General features: G+C 51.4%; 1 protein-coding gene across 6 annotated transcripts in view; it reads left to right on the top strand.

The window, feature by feature from the left end:
• The first annotated feature begins 292 nt into the window (after positions 1-292).
• The window catches only part of PLEKHA7 (pleckstrin homology domain containing A7), a 143,459-nt gene continuing 130,161 nt past the window's right edge, over positions 293-13,590 (top strand). For all 6 annotated transcript variants that reach the window (XM_075546012.1, XM_075546008.1, XM_075546013.1 and 3 more), the window contains exon 1: positions 293-514. In XM_075546012.1, the coding sequence (XP_075402127.1) occupies positions 432-514 (83 nt within the window). In that variant the 5' untranslated portion in view covers positions 293-431. The remainder of the gene's footprint in view (positions 515-13,590) is intronic.

Genomic DNA, 13,590 nt, shown 5'->3' on the forward strand with positions numbered 1-13,590 from the left:
AGGTCGCCTGCAGCTTGATCTTCGCAGTGGACCTGCGCTTGCGGCACCAGCAGTCGGTCTGCGGGTGGCTGGCCGGGCGCCCAGCAGCGGCGCTGGGCGGCAGCAGGTCCGCCCCCGCTCCCCGCCCCTGCCTCGCCCGCCCCCTCTCTGCACGCAGCGCCCTCTGCAAGGAGAGGAATGTGCGGCGCTGGGACCCGCCGTCCTGGCGGAGCGGTGGCATCCGGGACGCGCTCGGGGGTCGGCTGTCTGGCCCCGCGCCACGTGCTTTGGTCGGCGCTGATGTCAAGTGGGTGTGGGCTCTTCTGGAAGGCCCAGTCGGGGGCGAGGAGGGTGCGCGATGCGCCGTGGGCGCGCTGCTGAGGCCGGGGCGCGCTCTGCCGCCCGGCGCCGTTGACCGGTGGCCACCGGGACTCGCCACGCGGAGAGGGCGCATGGAGCCGCGGCGCTGCCAGCCGGGGGACGCGTGCCCCGCCGCGCTCGGGGGCTGGCGGGGGCCGCCGCGGGGGGCCTGCAGGTGTGTGCGCGCGCCGGAACTTTCGGGGGGCCGTGTGACCGACCGGCAGGGCGCGGAGTGTGTGGGTTGCTGATGGGGTGCTTTTGTGTCTGGGCGCGGGCGTGACGGAAGCCAGGTCCTCCCCTGGCGAGCATGGGCGAGGGAGCCGCAGCTGGTCCCTGGAGTTTCAGGGAGAGAATTCCCTGAGCTGGCGCCGGGGGTTGGGTTACTCCTGGACAAGGGCACCCGGGGAGCTGCCTGCTTGTTTTAAGAATCAGGGCTCCAAGTGCAACTGCTTTCGTGGTCACCGGATTATCTAGCCAGGGCGGCTTCTCCAAATTTGCTATGGCCGCTCCCCCCCCCCCAGCCCCCGGGGGCGTGCAGTCTGTGGGGGCAGCGGTGCAGGGGGTGGGGGCGCACGGTGGTGAGCAGAGGCCAGCTCCCCGTAACGCCGGCCCGGCACGCCGGGCTCCCGCCTCTGCACCCTCCCCACCCACACTTGCCCGGCGGGAGCCGGCCGGGGAGAGGCGAGGGGCCGGCGTCTGCGAGTGACAGGTCTGGTTTCAGACACACCTTCCCCAAGGAATGCAGAGGCTTTGTTCCGGGAGCCGGTCCCAGCTCCGAGCCCACAGGCGTGGGGCCCGGGGTGGGGGTTGGTGGGGGGGGGGCACGACGACCGGGCCATTACTCATCTTTTAAGGCAACGCCGGCGAGCTCCGGGGTGAGCAAGTTAATTATTAATGTGTCTGGGCTGGCGAGAAGGAATCAGGAAATGAGATCGGTGGGTTGCAGGGTGTCCCCTGCGTCCTATTTTGGTTTTGGCAGTCTGGCTGTACGCCCAGGGTTGCAGCCTGTTTCCTGGGGGGATGCAGGCACTCCGCGGGATTCCCCCTTTCCTGTCTGTAGGACAGCCTGTCTCCTTTGGAAGGCAGGAAGGGAGCATGCCTCAGTTTTTATCTACTTTGAGCCAGTCGGATTGGTGCCTCCCCACCACTGCCTTCGTAGACCACCTCTCTGTCCTTGCGTTCTGATTTCTGAGACTGACACCTCTCAGTGGGCAGAGACAGAAGACTTCCCTGCTTTGTCCCTGCCCAATGCACAAGCTCAACAAGTGCCCCTTCCCCACCCCCACCCCCCATTTCCTTCTGTGGGCCTGCCCACAGAGGCGGTGGTATCTGCCAGGTGTCACCTAACCTGGCTCCTTACTCACTCAGCATTGAGAGGAAGGAGGGGGTCAAGGTGTGGAAGAACTAAGGGAGAGTAAAGTTTCTGCCTCTTCCTCAGGCAGTTTCAGTTTCCCTCCTCTCGTTAGGGCCCTGGAGGCTTGCCCCCAGTAGCTGGGGTATTTCTGATGAGTGGAGCCAGCCTTTCGATGGAGGATTGTGGATGGGAATGAGTCATGGCCAGGTGGGATGGAGGCAGGCCAGGCCGGCCAGGTGAGATTTTTGCCCAGCTGGAGCCTAAGAGACCTTAGAGCAGTGTTTCTCAATCTGTGGGTCGTGACCCTTTGGGGGTTGGTGGTGGTGTCGAACAACCCTTTTTCACAGTGATGAAGTAGCAACAAAAATATGGTTGCGGGGTCACCACAACATAAGGATGTATTAAAGGGTCCTGGCATTAGGAAGGTTGAGAACCACTGCCTTAAAGCCTGGGAAGCTGTTTTCTTTTGGCTAGGTCAGGATGGAGAACCCAATTTTGCTAACTAAAGGGTTTGTCGAATAAACGTGGTGAAAAGGGAGATACACTCGTTAAGATTTGACAGTGTGGGGAGAGCAAGAAGGCTGGGCTTACAGAGGGGCAGGGGTGGCAGTGGGGACCAGCTCATGGGGATGAGGTGTGTGGGGAACAGGTTGAGGGTTGTACAGCACATATCAGAGGCATACTCTGAGACAGGGTGCTGTGACTTGATGGCGGTGAGTCAGTGACAGTTTGCAGGGTTCACCGGCTACTCCATCCTGGTCGGCCTAGGCTGTGCTACTCTCCTCTCCAACCAGACAACAGCCCCGTCTTCTTTGCAAGGAGCAAATAAGCAAAGGAGGGCTTAGCTCCTTCAGTGCTACCTGTCCTTCCACCTGAGCTTGAGGTATGTCCCCTCTGAGACACCTCTTGCCCATCAAGCCTGCTGTTAGTGCCACCTTCTCCAGCAGTGCTCCAAGCAGTTAGATTTAAAAAACACTGGCAGAGCTGAGATGACCGACTTATTACAAAGAAGTTTTCTATTATGGGAAGTTTGCCCAAGGCTTTTCTAGTGCCTGCTCATCTCAGGGCCTGTGGGTCATGGCTGAATATTCATTGATAATAGCTTGGCTACTGCCTAGGGAAGCTACTCAAGGCTGTCTGTGACGTGAGGCCTATGGGGACCCAGTGAGGTGAGTGAGAGTGTCAGGGGGTGGTGGGACAAATAGGACAGATGTCAGAGAGGCTGTGGAACTGTGGGGTGAGTGGGAGCGTGTCAGTTCACAGTGGTGGGTGGTTAGAGACCGAGCAGAGCTTGCCTGCTGATTGCCCCATGTGTGCTGTTCTCAGTGTGTCCACCTTGGGTAGCTCAGGCTGTGGTGACGCCAGCATCCCTGTGCACCAGCTCCTGGGCTCGGCGGTTGCTGTTACCTGGCAGGAGTTTCCACCTGGGGCAGGTGGCAGGAGAAAGCACCCAGGCTGAGGGAGAGCTGCTGTGACAGTCTGTTCTGAATCAGATGAGCTTAAGGGGGGAAATAGGTGAAAGACAGTGGCAGCTTGGGAACGTTCCTTCCTGGGGAGTGTGTTATTTCCAGCGAGGGGAAAGCTGAAATATTCCAGGCCTTATCCCGTGGATACGGAGGAAGGAGGCTTTCACGGAGGCCGAAGGTATGTGGCGCTTTCTCGGAGGAGAAAATTCAGCCTTTGTCATTTCCTAGCTTTGCACCTTGGGCCCTCTTTGAGCCTCAGTGTTCCTGTGCAGTAGGGATAACGTTGCCCCTCCCTGCCCCTGTGTGAGCATTGTATGGGAGATAGGAAGGATTTGACACAGTGCTTATTATTAATTGGTAGGCTTTTTAAAAAATGTAAGTAGCTAGAAGGAGCCCTGGTGTCCCAGTGCCGCTAACCAAAAGCTCAGGTTTGAACTCACCAGGGAGAAAGATGTGGCAGTCTAATTCTGTAAAGATCGGCAGCCTCAGACACCCTGGGGGGCATTTCTGTGCTGTCTGCCCTGTGGGCTCGTTCCGAGTCGGAGCCACTCGATGGCACCGAGCGTGTTTGCAAGGGAGCGAACGGATCCTTGTGGAGAAAATAGCGCCAGAAATGCCATCGAGTGCTGACCCCAGAGACTGTGCAGGGCTGCCCTGGAAGGGTTTCTTCTGCCTTTCATGTTGCATGTGGTTTCTGGCCTCCGGTTACCTGGAGACTGAGTCCCCGGTGGCAGGCCTGCAGCACAATGGAGGTGGAAAGGGATCAGACCACTGGTCCTGCTAACACCAAACCATCTTGGGTCCAGCCAGGATTGTGGGGTGCTAGTGCTAAGAGACCCCCTTGGCCCGTTTTAGCTGTGTGACTCTTCACAAGCCCTGTCCTCCATGTGAGCCAGTGTCCGGTGACAGTAGCCACACAGTGATTCTTATGATCAAACTGGAAACTGTAATGCGGCATGTAAATCATTCTTGGCAGTATCCTAAGTGCCAGCCACTGTTCCGAGTGCTTCTGTGTAGTACTTTCTCATTCACACACCACTTCACAACTGTCACGACTGCCCCCTTCACAGATGAGGCATTGGGCCTGCTGTCACTGGGTGGCTGATTTCCCTGTGGCAGTCGTGCACCTGAAGGCGTCTTCGGTGCCCCTGAGTAGGAAGTTTCTATAAATATGTTTGTACACTGACTTTCCCTAGACCCTCTTCTGACGTCCCAGGCTAAGTCTGGCCATAAGTCCGTAAGATTCGTAAAAGGTTCATGTTTCTCAGTTTGGTATTCTTGTGCCCCTCTCTTGGCCCCTCTGCCCCCCTCGTCCCTAGACTGTCAGACTTATGGGCATAGCACCTTCTTGTCTGTGACATTCCATGTCATTGATGCGGGTGGTAACCCTCTGCGGGTACCTTTTAAGAAAGAGTCTGCTGAGTTGATTCGTGCTACTTTGAGCAGAGATGTTTGGTCTAGAGCAGACTCTGATAGTCTTGCTGGCTGTTTTCTTAATCTCTTCTTTGCTCCAAAGGATCTGCCAGTGAGCCCTAAGGTGTGAAGTTTTAAATGTGTGTATTTCACAGGAGAAACAAATAAAACCCCCTGCGAGAATTAAAGTCTCGAAGCTTAACAGAGAATTGTTATCGTAGCCCAAAATTCACCATAATTACTTTTGTAGCATGTTTATAAAGGCTGCAACGTTGTGGGTTACTGTGTATTTTTCTGATAAGGAAACACTGATAAAAGAGTAGAGATCTGTGGGGGTGGGGTGGGATGGGGAGGGGCTTCCAGCATCCTTAGGACATCTCAGGGATCTCCCCAGCAGCAGGGTCAGGTTTCCATGGCTTGGGCTTGGGCACCCTGACTCACGATGTGCTCGGAGCGGGAATGGTCCTCCTGTTTTAAAGCAAGCTGACACTTTCAAGGCTATAGAGCCGCTTTAGTAATGGTTAATGGTTCGAGATTGGACTTTCTGATGCAAAGGCGGGCAGGCTTATTTATCTTTGTGATAATAATGTAAATAGTTTTTTTCCTGTGATGTGTTCAGAGTATTAGGAAGAAAAAGGGGGGTGGGTATGGTACAGGCACCACAGGCCACTGTCGTTTACGTTTTAGTGGATTTCTGGGACTTTATTGTTTTTTTCAGGAAGAGGAAACTTAAAAAATATTGGCAGACACTTGAAAATGCTTTTCCCAAAACCTTTCTATTGTGGATTGAGTGAAGGAGTACAAAAAAAATTGGGTTTCCACTCAGCAATTCATGCACATTTTGTTTCATGTCACTGGCTGCAGTCCCACAGTGTAACCTCACCGATCCCACTCCTTCCTTGGGCTTCCTATTTCTATGCCACATCTTCCCTGAGCCCTCTGAACTTAGTCCTTGGGTAAATACTGTTCTTTGATCTCAAACGATGGATTATTCTAAAGTGTGTATACCTGTCTAGCGTTATTGTCTCCTTTATAGATCTGCTTGTTTGGCAGAAAGTTGAGCCTTTCTTTCTAGACCAGGAGGGTGACTAAGGACCATTGTCTGGGGTTTCTTCAGTTTCTACCCAGCCAGTAAGTCTTTTATTTTTTTTTAATGATTTTGAGTTTATTCTACATTTTTCTTGTTTTAATGTGATCCTTTTCAGAACAGTTGGTAATGGTAGTTGGCCACCATCTAATTCTGATCTCAGGGTCATGGAAGCTGATGTTTGGATGGTTCATTAGTCCATTGGGCCAATTTTCCTCACCCTTCGTTGCTCTAGATGTGGAGAGATCACTCAGTGCACCTTGCATGGCTGCTCATGAGCTGCTGACACCACAACCAGGGAGCAGTTTCCTTAGGGGAGAGTTGCCTGCTATTTTTACAAGTTCCTCCTGGGGAGCAGGCAGCCTTTCTCTGAGTGTTGAATCTGTGCAAATTCAGGTCAAGTCCTTTAATATATGTGAAACACTGTCCTATGAAGCACTGTAGGGGAGAGAAAGGCGAGCAAGCCATTCCTGCCCTCAGAGAGTTTCTACTTAAGTAGAGGAGATAGATATACACTCAGCCAATTAGTACAAGGCTTGAGAGTAATTCTGAGTAACTGCTCCAGGTGTTTTATATATTAGTCACACTTAATCTCCAAGCAACCTTTTGAAAAAGCATTACCCATGTTCTAATGGCAAGAACTAAGGCATTAAGTTGCTTGCCTAAGGTGGGAAAACTAACCACCACCCAGGCCGAAGTTCTAAACCAGTTCTCTGCCATTGCAAACCCATGTCCCCTCTCTTTTGAAAAAGCTGTTGATATAATAAATGTCACTCTTTTGAGACAGGAAAGTAAGGCACATGCCTCCGGATCATTCTCTGATTAATTCTTTGTTTCTGGGTTTAAGATGACTGATTTAATGGTAGGGAAAGTTACTCAAGATCTTGCTAAGGTGCTCTGCTCACATTCTTGACTGATTCGGGCCACTTGATCATAAATCTCAGGAGATCCAAACTGGAAAGAAGTAGAAAAGTCGTCTAGACCATCCTCTTCATTTTGGTAAGTGGAGCAACTGAGTCTCAGAAAAGGCAGTGGCCTGGGCATTAACAACAGTGATGGTTGAGCCAGGAGCAGAAATTAGGTTTACCTTAGGGTTTCCCAAAGTATAAAAGGATATGGAATAATATAAGGGTGAGTATTTTTTACTTTAGGAGCCTAGTGGCTTAGTGGGTTGTGAACTACAAGGTCAGCAGAGAAAGAAGAGGCTTTCTAGTCCCGTAGGAGTTACAGCCTCTGAAATCCACAGGGGTAGTTCGGCTCCACCCTGTAGGGTCCCGATGAGTCAGAATTGACTCCATAGCAGTAAGTTTGTTTAATATTTTAATAACCCTCTACTTGTGTATGTGTGTGTGTTTTCACATGTGTTTGAAAAGAAAGTTAGCTAGAATACCAAACCTAATTTGCAGCTCTTATTGCTTAAGATAGGATGAAAGTCAGTGTGGGCTACTTAAAGAAAAAAATGCTTGAAGACCCAAAAGAAGCAAACAAACAAAACCATATTGTTAACAAGGGGTTTCGAAGCAGAGGCCCAAAACCCATCTATAGCCAATGAGACATCTCACAGAAAGGTCACAAGGAAGGGATGAGTCAACCAGGGTGTAGTATAGCACCCATGAAACACAATATTCCTCTGGTTCCTTAAGGCTTCCTCACCACCCCACTATCATGACCCCAGTCCTGTCTTTCACTGAGGACTAGACTGGAGTATGTGCACAAGAAAAATATGCCTAAGTCCAGGTTACAGGTTCATGGAAGCAGCATATGAATGATGTGTGAATAATATGCGGGCAACAGCCAAATCCAACCCACTGCCATTGAGCCAGTTTTGACTCATAGTGACCCAGTAGGACAGAGTAGAACTCCATAGGGTTTCCAAGGCTGTAAATCTTTACAGGAGCACACCGCCTCAACGTTCTCCCAGAGCAGCTGGTGGGTTCAACAGCTGACTTTCTGAGAGTAGCCACTGCACCCCCGGGGGTCTCTAACATTAGGGCACTTGCCTACTCCACGAGGATTTCTTGCCCTGCTCTGCTTTATTCTCTTGGGCAGAGAGAAGGGAGTCAACCACTAGTGAGAATTTACTACCTCCTAGGCATTTTACCGGGAGCCCTGGTGGTATAGTGGTTATGCATTGGGCAAGCAGCAAGGTTGGCAGTTAGAAACCACCGGTCACTCTGTGGGAGAAAGATAGAGCTTTCTACTCCTTTGAAGAGTTATAGTCTCTGGAACTCACAGGGGCAGTTCTATAGGATTCCTATGAGCCGGCATTGTCCGATGGCAGTGAGTTTGGCGTTTTTTTGGAGGCATTTTACACCTTGCACTGCTAACCACTAGGTTAGTAGTTCAAACCCACTGGCTGCTTGCTCCTCAGGAGAAAGATGAGGCTTTCTACTCTTGTAAAGGTTTACAGCCTTAGAAGGCCATAAAGGCAGTTCTACTTTTGCTGTATAGGGTTGCTATGCATTGGAATCAACTCAGTGGTAGCAAACTTGGTTTTAGTTTTCAGGAATTTTACCTGTGCATTAGACTCCATGGGCATATGGGGGTGAAGGGTGGGTGGGCACTTGGTTCAGATCCCAGCTGGCACTCCCTTCACCACCCCTCCCAGTCACCTGTAGCATTCTACAAGAAGTTAGAGTTAACCTTTCTTCCTGCCTTCTGACTCCTGTCGGGATCTGACCCCTTCGTGTTCAGGTTCCAAGCTCAAGTGGAAATGGATGTAGTTAGGTTGCTAGGTTGCTGCCATAGCCTGCTAATTTAAGGCTTGATTTTGAGAGATTTTCAAAGAATGTGCTGTCGGCATTTATCAAACTGACTCATGCTGGTGAGCAGCAAAACCCTCTCCTGCTGCCATTTGGCTTCTGTTCACATTGTGATGACGCCGCGTGGTCTGCGAGCTCCAAGAAGACGTTGACTGTGCCTGCCACTTGCTTTAAAGGGCAATGACCGGATGCTGTTGGAGATTGACTCATCCCTCCATACTTCAAGTGTAGAGAATCCAGGAATGGAAATTCACCCACAGTGGGGCACAGAGGTGAAAGTGTGGACCACCCCAGGGTAGTTGAAGAAATGCGCTGGGTGCTGGCAAGAGGCCCCTTTGCAGGTTATGGAGAGAGGGGTGACTTTCAGGCAACCCTTCCAGCCATATGAAGGGGCTTCCAAAAGGCCCTGCAAAGATTCCATTATCTTTTCATTCAGTTTCGCCCACCACCGACTTTTTGAAGCAGCCCCCTTCAAGTCTGGGAAATTTGGGACTAGAGCATGGGATCTAAGCATTGATGACCTTCTAAGCCAGCCTAGAAGGTTCTACTACTTTAGTGGGCTTGGTCTCTGCACAAGACAGTCACTATCCATCTGCTACACACCAGCTGCTGCATTGCCTGGGCCCCAAACTGCAGGTCCGTGTCCTAACCAGGGAATGCTACCTTACATAGTGAAAGGTACTTTGCAGCTGTGATTAAATTAAGGATCTTGAGATGGGAAATGTTCCTTGGATTATCTCACGTGTCCACTGTAATTGCAAGGGTTCTTAGATGAGGGAAGCAGGAGGCCAGCGTGCGGAGCTGGAACTGGCAATGTCACACAGTCAGAGAGCCTCGGCCTGGACGCTGGGAAAGGTGAGAGATGGCCTCTCTGGAGCCTCCCAGAGGAACGAAGCCCTGCTGACCCTTGACATTCCAGCTCGGCGAAGCCGATTTCCAACCGCTGACCTTGGTGTTGTTCCCAGCCATTGATTGTGTGATGGTTTGTTACAGCAGCAAGAGGAAATTAGAACCGATAGGTGCTGAGGAGAAACATTGAATCTAGCATGGCCCTGCCTCCAGGTGGCTCCCAGTGAGATGGGAGGACAGGCCAGTAAAAGTTCATGTGGGTAATAGTGTTGAGCACCCTTGTATGGCTACCAGTCCGGGTGTTTGTGGGAATGCTCCCAGTATGGCAGGGGGCAAAGTTGGTGCACAAGACCTCTTTTCAGTACTGCAGAACCAGGGGGTCACTTTGAGGTCTAAGGTGGGCGTGACTTATGCCACAGTATTTTCAGTTGCCTCATTTACATGCAAAAGTTGAACCATGAATATGGAAGACTAGAGAAGAATTCAAGCATTTGAATTATGTTGCTGGCAAAGAATATTGGAGGCATTGCGGACTGCCAGAAGAACAAAGAAATCTGTCTTGGAAGAAGTATGTCCAGAATGCTCATGAGAAGCAAAGATGGCCAAATTTTATCTTACACACTTTGGCCATGTTATCAGGAGAGACCTCCCTCCCCTCTGCCAGTGAGTCCACTCTGACTCCCAGTGACCCAGTAGGCCAGGCTAGAACTGCCCCTATGGGTTTTCAATACTAACTCTCCCCAGGAGTGGAAAGCTTCATCTTTCTTCCACAAAGCGGCTGGTGGTTTCAAATTGTGGACCTTGTGGGTAGCAGCTTAACCATCATGCCATCGTGGCTCTGATCAGGAGAGACCAGTCCCTGGAGAAGGACACCGTGCTGTGTACAGTAGAGGGTCGGCGACAAGGCGGAGGACCCTCAGTGAGATGCACTGACACAGTGACCGCAGCAATTAGTCACACCTAACAAAGGTTTTGAAAATGGTGCCTGGTCAGCCATGGTTTCCTTTCATTGTACGTAGAGTTGCTATGAGATGGGACCGACTTTATGGCTCCTAATAACAACAATATGGAAGTACTGAGGACTTCCCACATAAGCTGACCCGAGGTGCGCCTGGAAGACAAGCTGGAGTAAGAGGGTGTGGAGGAGGGCAGGCATGGAAGAGCTTTGATGGCAGAGAGAATAGGGGTAAAGTCATTTCATCAGATCTGAAAACTAGATGGAGACTACTGGCCAGGGCCAGCAAATGAGAAAGCCGGTCCCACTAAGGTGGTGCAGGGCCCCGTTTTCAGATCCCAGCGTGTGGGGCTTGCATAACACAGAAGAGTCCTGTTGCTTTCCCTTCAGGCAGGTAGAGCTAGCAGCGTCCCAGGCACTGCCTAAGCTCTCGTGCATCCACTAGCTCATCTAACTGTTGCAGGATGTTATTATTTTCATCCGCATATTACAATGGACGGAAATGAGATTTACCTACAGGAACTGGTCCAGGCTATACCACCTGTAAGTAATGGTGGTGAGATTTGAATCCCGATTTCCTGGCTGCAGGACCCAAGTTCTTGGCATGTTTCCCTCTAGTAGGAAGACCACTGGGCCAGAATCTGAGGACCTGAGTTCTAGTATCAGCTTTGCTTCTCACTAGGCTTAGAACAGTCAGCCGACTCTCGGTTTACCCATCTGTGAAGTGGACAAGACACCTGCCTGCTTCAGAGATCCTGTGTGCAGAAGGAGTTCCTGAAGGATGTGCCTTTGCTGTGAACTGTAGGGCCTCTCATATCCCTTGGAATCTGACACCCAGAAAGCACCTTGTTAGTGACCCCCAGCGAGCTGGGCCAACCTCATCCTTAATCATCAGTGAGTTGTGTGTGTGGTGGGGTGGGAAGGGCAGATTTGGCTATGGTTCACCATTGAGGTAGCCACCAGACTGAGCGTATTTGCGTTCATGGCTAGGGGTGGAGGTAGAAAGTGAGCCAGACCAGTGAAGTGGCCAGTCTCATGGCGCGGAGGGTGAGTTGTAAAGGAGAGGCGTGGTCTGCACCACATGCTCTGCAAAAAACATGAATGCTAGGGGTGGCCTTGGAGAAAGGCTTTCCTGACCTGGAGTCAGAAGACCAGCATTTAGTCCCTGCCTGCCACTTCCTGGCCGTGTCCGTGCAGCGAGGCAAGCTGACTAGTGCTCTGGAGCCTCTCGTTTCTTCATCTGTAACGGGGAGTGATTGCTCCTTCGGCAAAGCACCTGAAAGTGTCCTGCTCAGTTCCTGCATGTATGTAGTAGACAGTGGTTGACGCATTTTGGCAGCTCAATGCTTTTCCGGGTTAATCCATAGATCCCACTTCTTCGCAGGAGTCCACACTTCTCCCTCTTTTCAGACTCACGTAGGCACGTTGTGATTGGATTTGAGGGGAAGGGTTGGCCCGTGGAGCGAGTGCTCCAGGAATCTCTTAAGGAGAAGAGCCTGTGCTTCCCAGCAGGAAATGGTGACGGGGAGGTGTCCAGGTGGCTGCCAAGAGTACGCTGGGCCCTCCTGGAAATGACACTGTTGCCAAGTTCTAGATTGAGGGTCACCCATTTTGCTTTCTGGGAATAAAGGCTGCGCTGGTGAAGTAGATTGACACTGAGGTGCATCCTAAAACAGACTGTTCTTTTTTTTTAAAGTCTACATTTTCTGATTACTAAGGCAATGTCCTTATTTTTGAATATTTAGAAAATGCCAAAAAAGGAAAGAGAACCACTTTTCTACACTCAGAATTGATTACCACACCCTTATTTCTTTGCATCTCTCTTTTCTGTATCTTTTCTGAAGTGTATGGATAAATTGGATTTTTTTGGCAACGGCATCACTTAATGTGCTCTGTCCACTTGGCATTATACAGCGTGTGCGCTGCCCAAGTGATTAAGTGTTTCATCAGGACCTCCTTTGCTAGATAATAGTGCGTAGTGTGCACGAGACTGAGTTTTCTCAATCATTACCCATCCAATTGGTAGACATTTTGAATGCATTCACTTTCCTCCTAGGCTATCTGGCTATTTTCTTTGATTTCTGGAGCTGGGATTCTTTTGACAAAAAATGAGCACTTTGGGAAATGTGTATTAGTAGAGCTTCGCCGTCCATTCTCTTCACCTAATGATTTAAAAAACACCCCAAAGCTGTGGCTCTGGTGGGAGATGAAGGGCTCCCCTGGACAAGGTCCCTGCGTCTGGCCATTGTACACGGAAGGCTGCCTCCTGGAGGCCTGCTTCCTGCCCACAGGACAATCCACCTCTTGTGGCTCACAGTGAAATTTAAGTCATGGGTCAGCCTTTACAGCGCTTCCCTCTCCGTCAGGAAGTTTGTCTGTGGATCTAACCTAAATCTCATCTCCTGCATTTTAAACCTGACCGGTGGCCCGTTCCCCTCAGTGGAGCAGAGTTGAGCACCAGCTGCAGGTAGCCTGTTCCCCTCTGCTCCCACTCCCTGACCACCCCGGCTGGCCTCAAGCCCTATGTTACCCTGGAGGAAACTTGAGGGTCTCTGGCTACTGGCGTCTCGACTAGGAGGGCGAGTTGCTTCTGATAATGCCAGGTAGGGTTTCCGCAAAGGAGAGCCAGCCTCCCAGCCTCCCAGCCTTGCCTCTGCCCGCTGCGGAACTCGTGGGAGCAATTAGCATTCAGAGCGGTGCCCTTCCATTGAGACTGTGGGTCTGTCAGATTCATTCTCTGGGAGCAGGGCTGGGGGGGGGGGTTGGGAATGGGGCTGGAGCTGGGATTAATTGTGTTTCAGTCCCAAGTGCATCAGCCAAGTGGGGGGACACAGCCAGGCATGCGTCTGAGAGCATTCTCGTGCCTGGAAAGTGGCTGTCTTCAGCAAGGGAAGCTGGGGTCCCACCTTGGGGCCTCCACCTTGTCACCACGCCACAGCCGTGCCCTTTACTTGAACAGCCTCGGCCACCTTTCTGCCAGCATCCTTTGTTGGGAGCGGACAGCTTTATTAGCGTGTGGAGCAGTAGGATGTGCATTTGGAAGGAAGCTATGACACGGGCAGCAAGAGGCCCTTGGGTTCCTTCCTTAGGCATTTAAAGGCTTCCTGGCAATTGGCCAGCAAGATGGAGAAAGTGGCCCAGGAAACGGCCTGGGAATTGAGTGCTGACAATACCGGTGAGAGAGTATCTGGGTGCCTCCCAGCCCTGTTGACCTCCTCCAGTGACCTGCCCTCCCCTCTCAGGACCTGCAGCTAGGGCCTTAGTGATACGAACTGTTTGTGCTCCAAGTTTTACCTGCTCAGAAGGTCCACATTCTTGTAAGAAGAGATGCCTCGCTTTGGTCCTGCATGCCATTGCTACTTTTT

The sequence above is a fragment of the Tenrec ecaudatus genome, chromosome 4, assembly GCF_050624435.1.
Source record: "Tenrec ecaudatus isolate mTenEca1 chromosome 4, mTenEca1.hap1, whole genome shotgun sequence".
Taxonomy (NCBI): domain Eukaryota; kingdom Metazoa; phylum Chordata; class Mammalia; order Afrosoricida; family Tenrecidae; genus Tenrec; species Tenrec ecaudatus.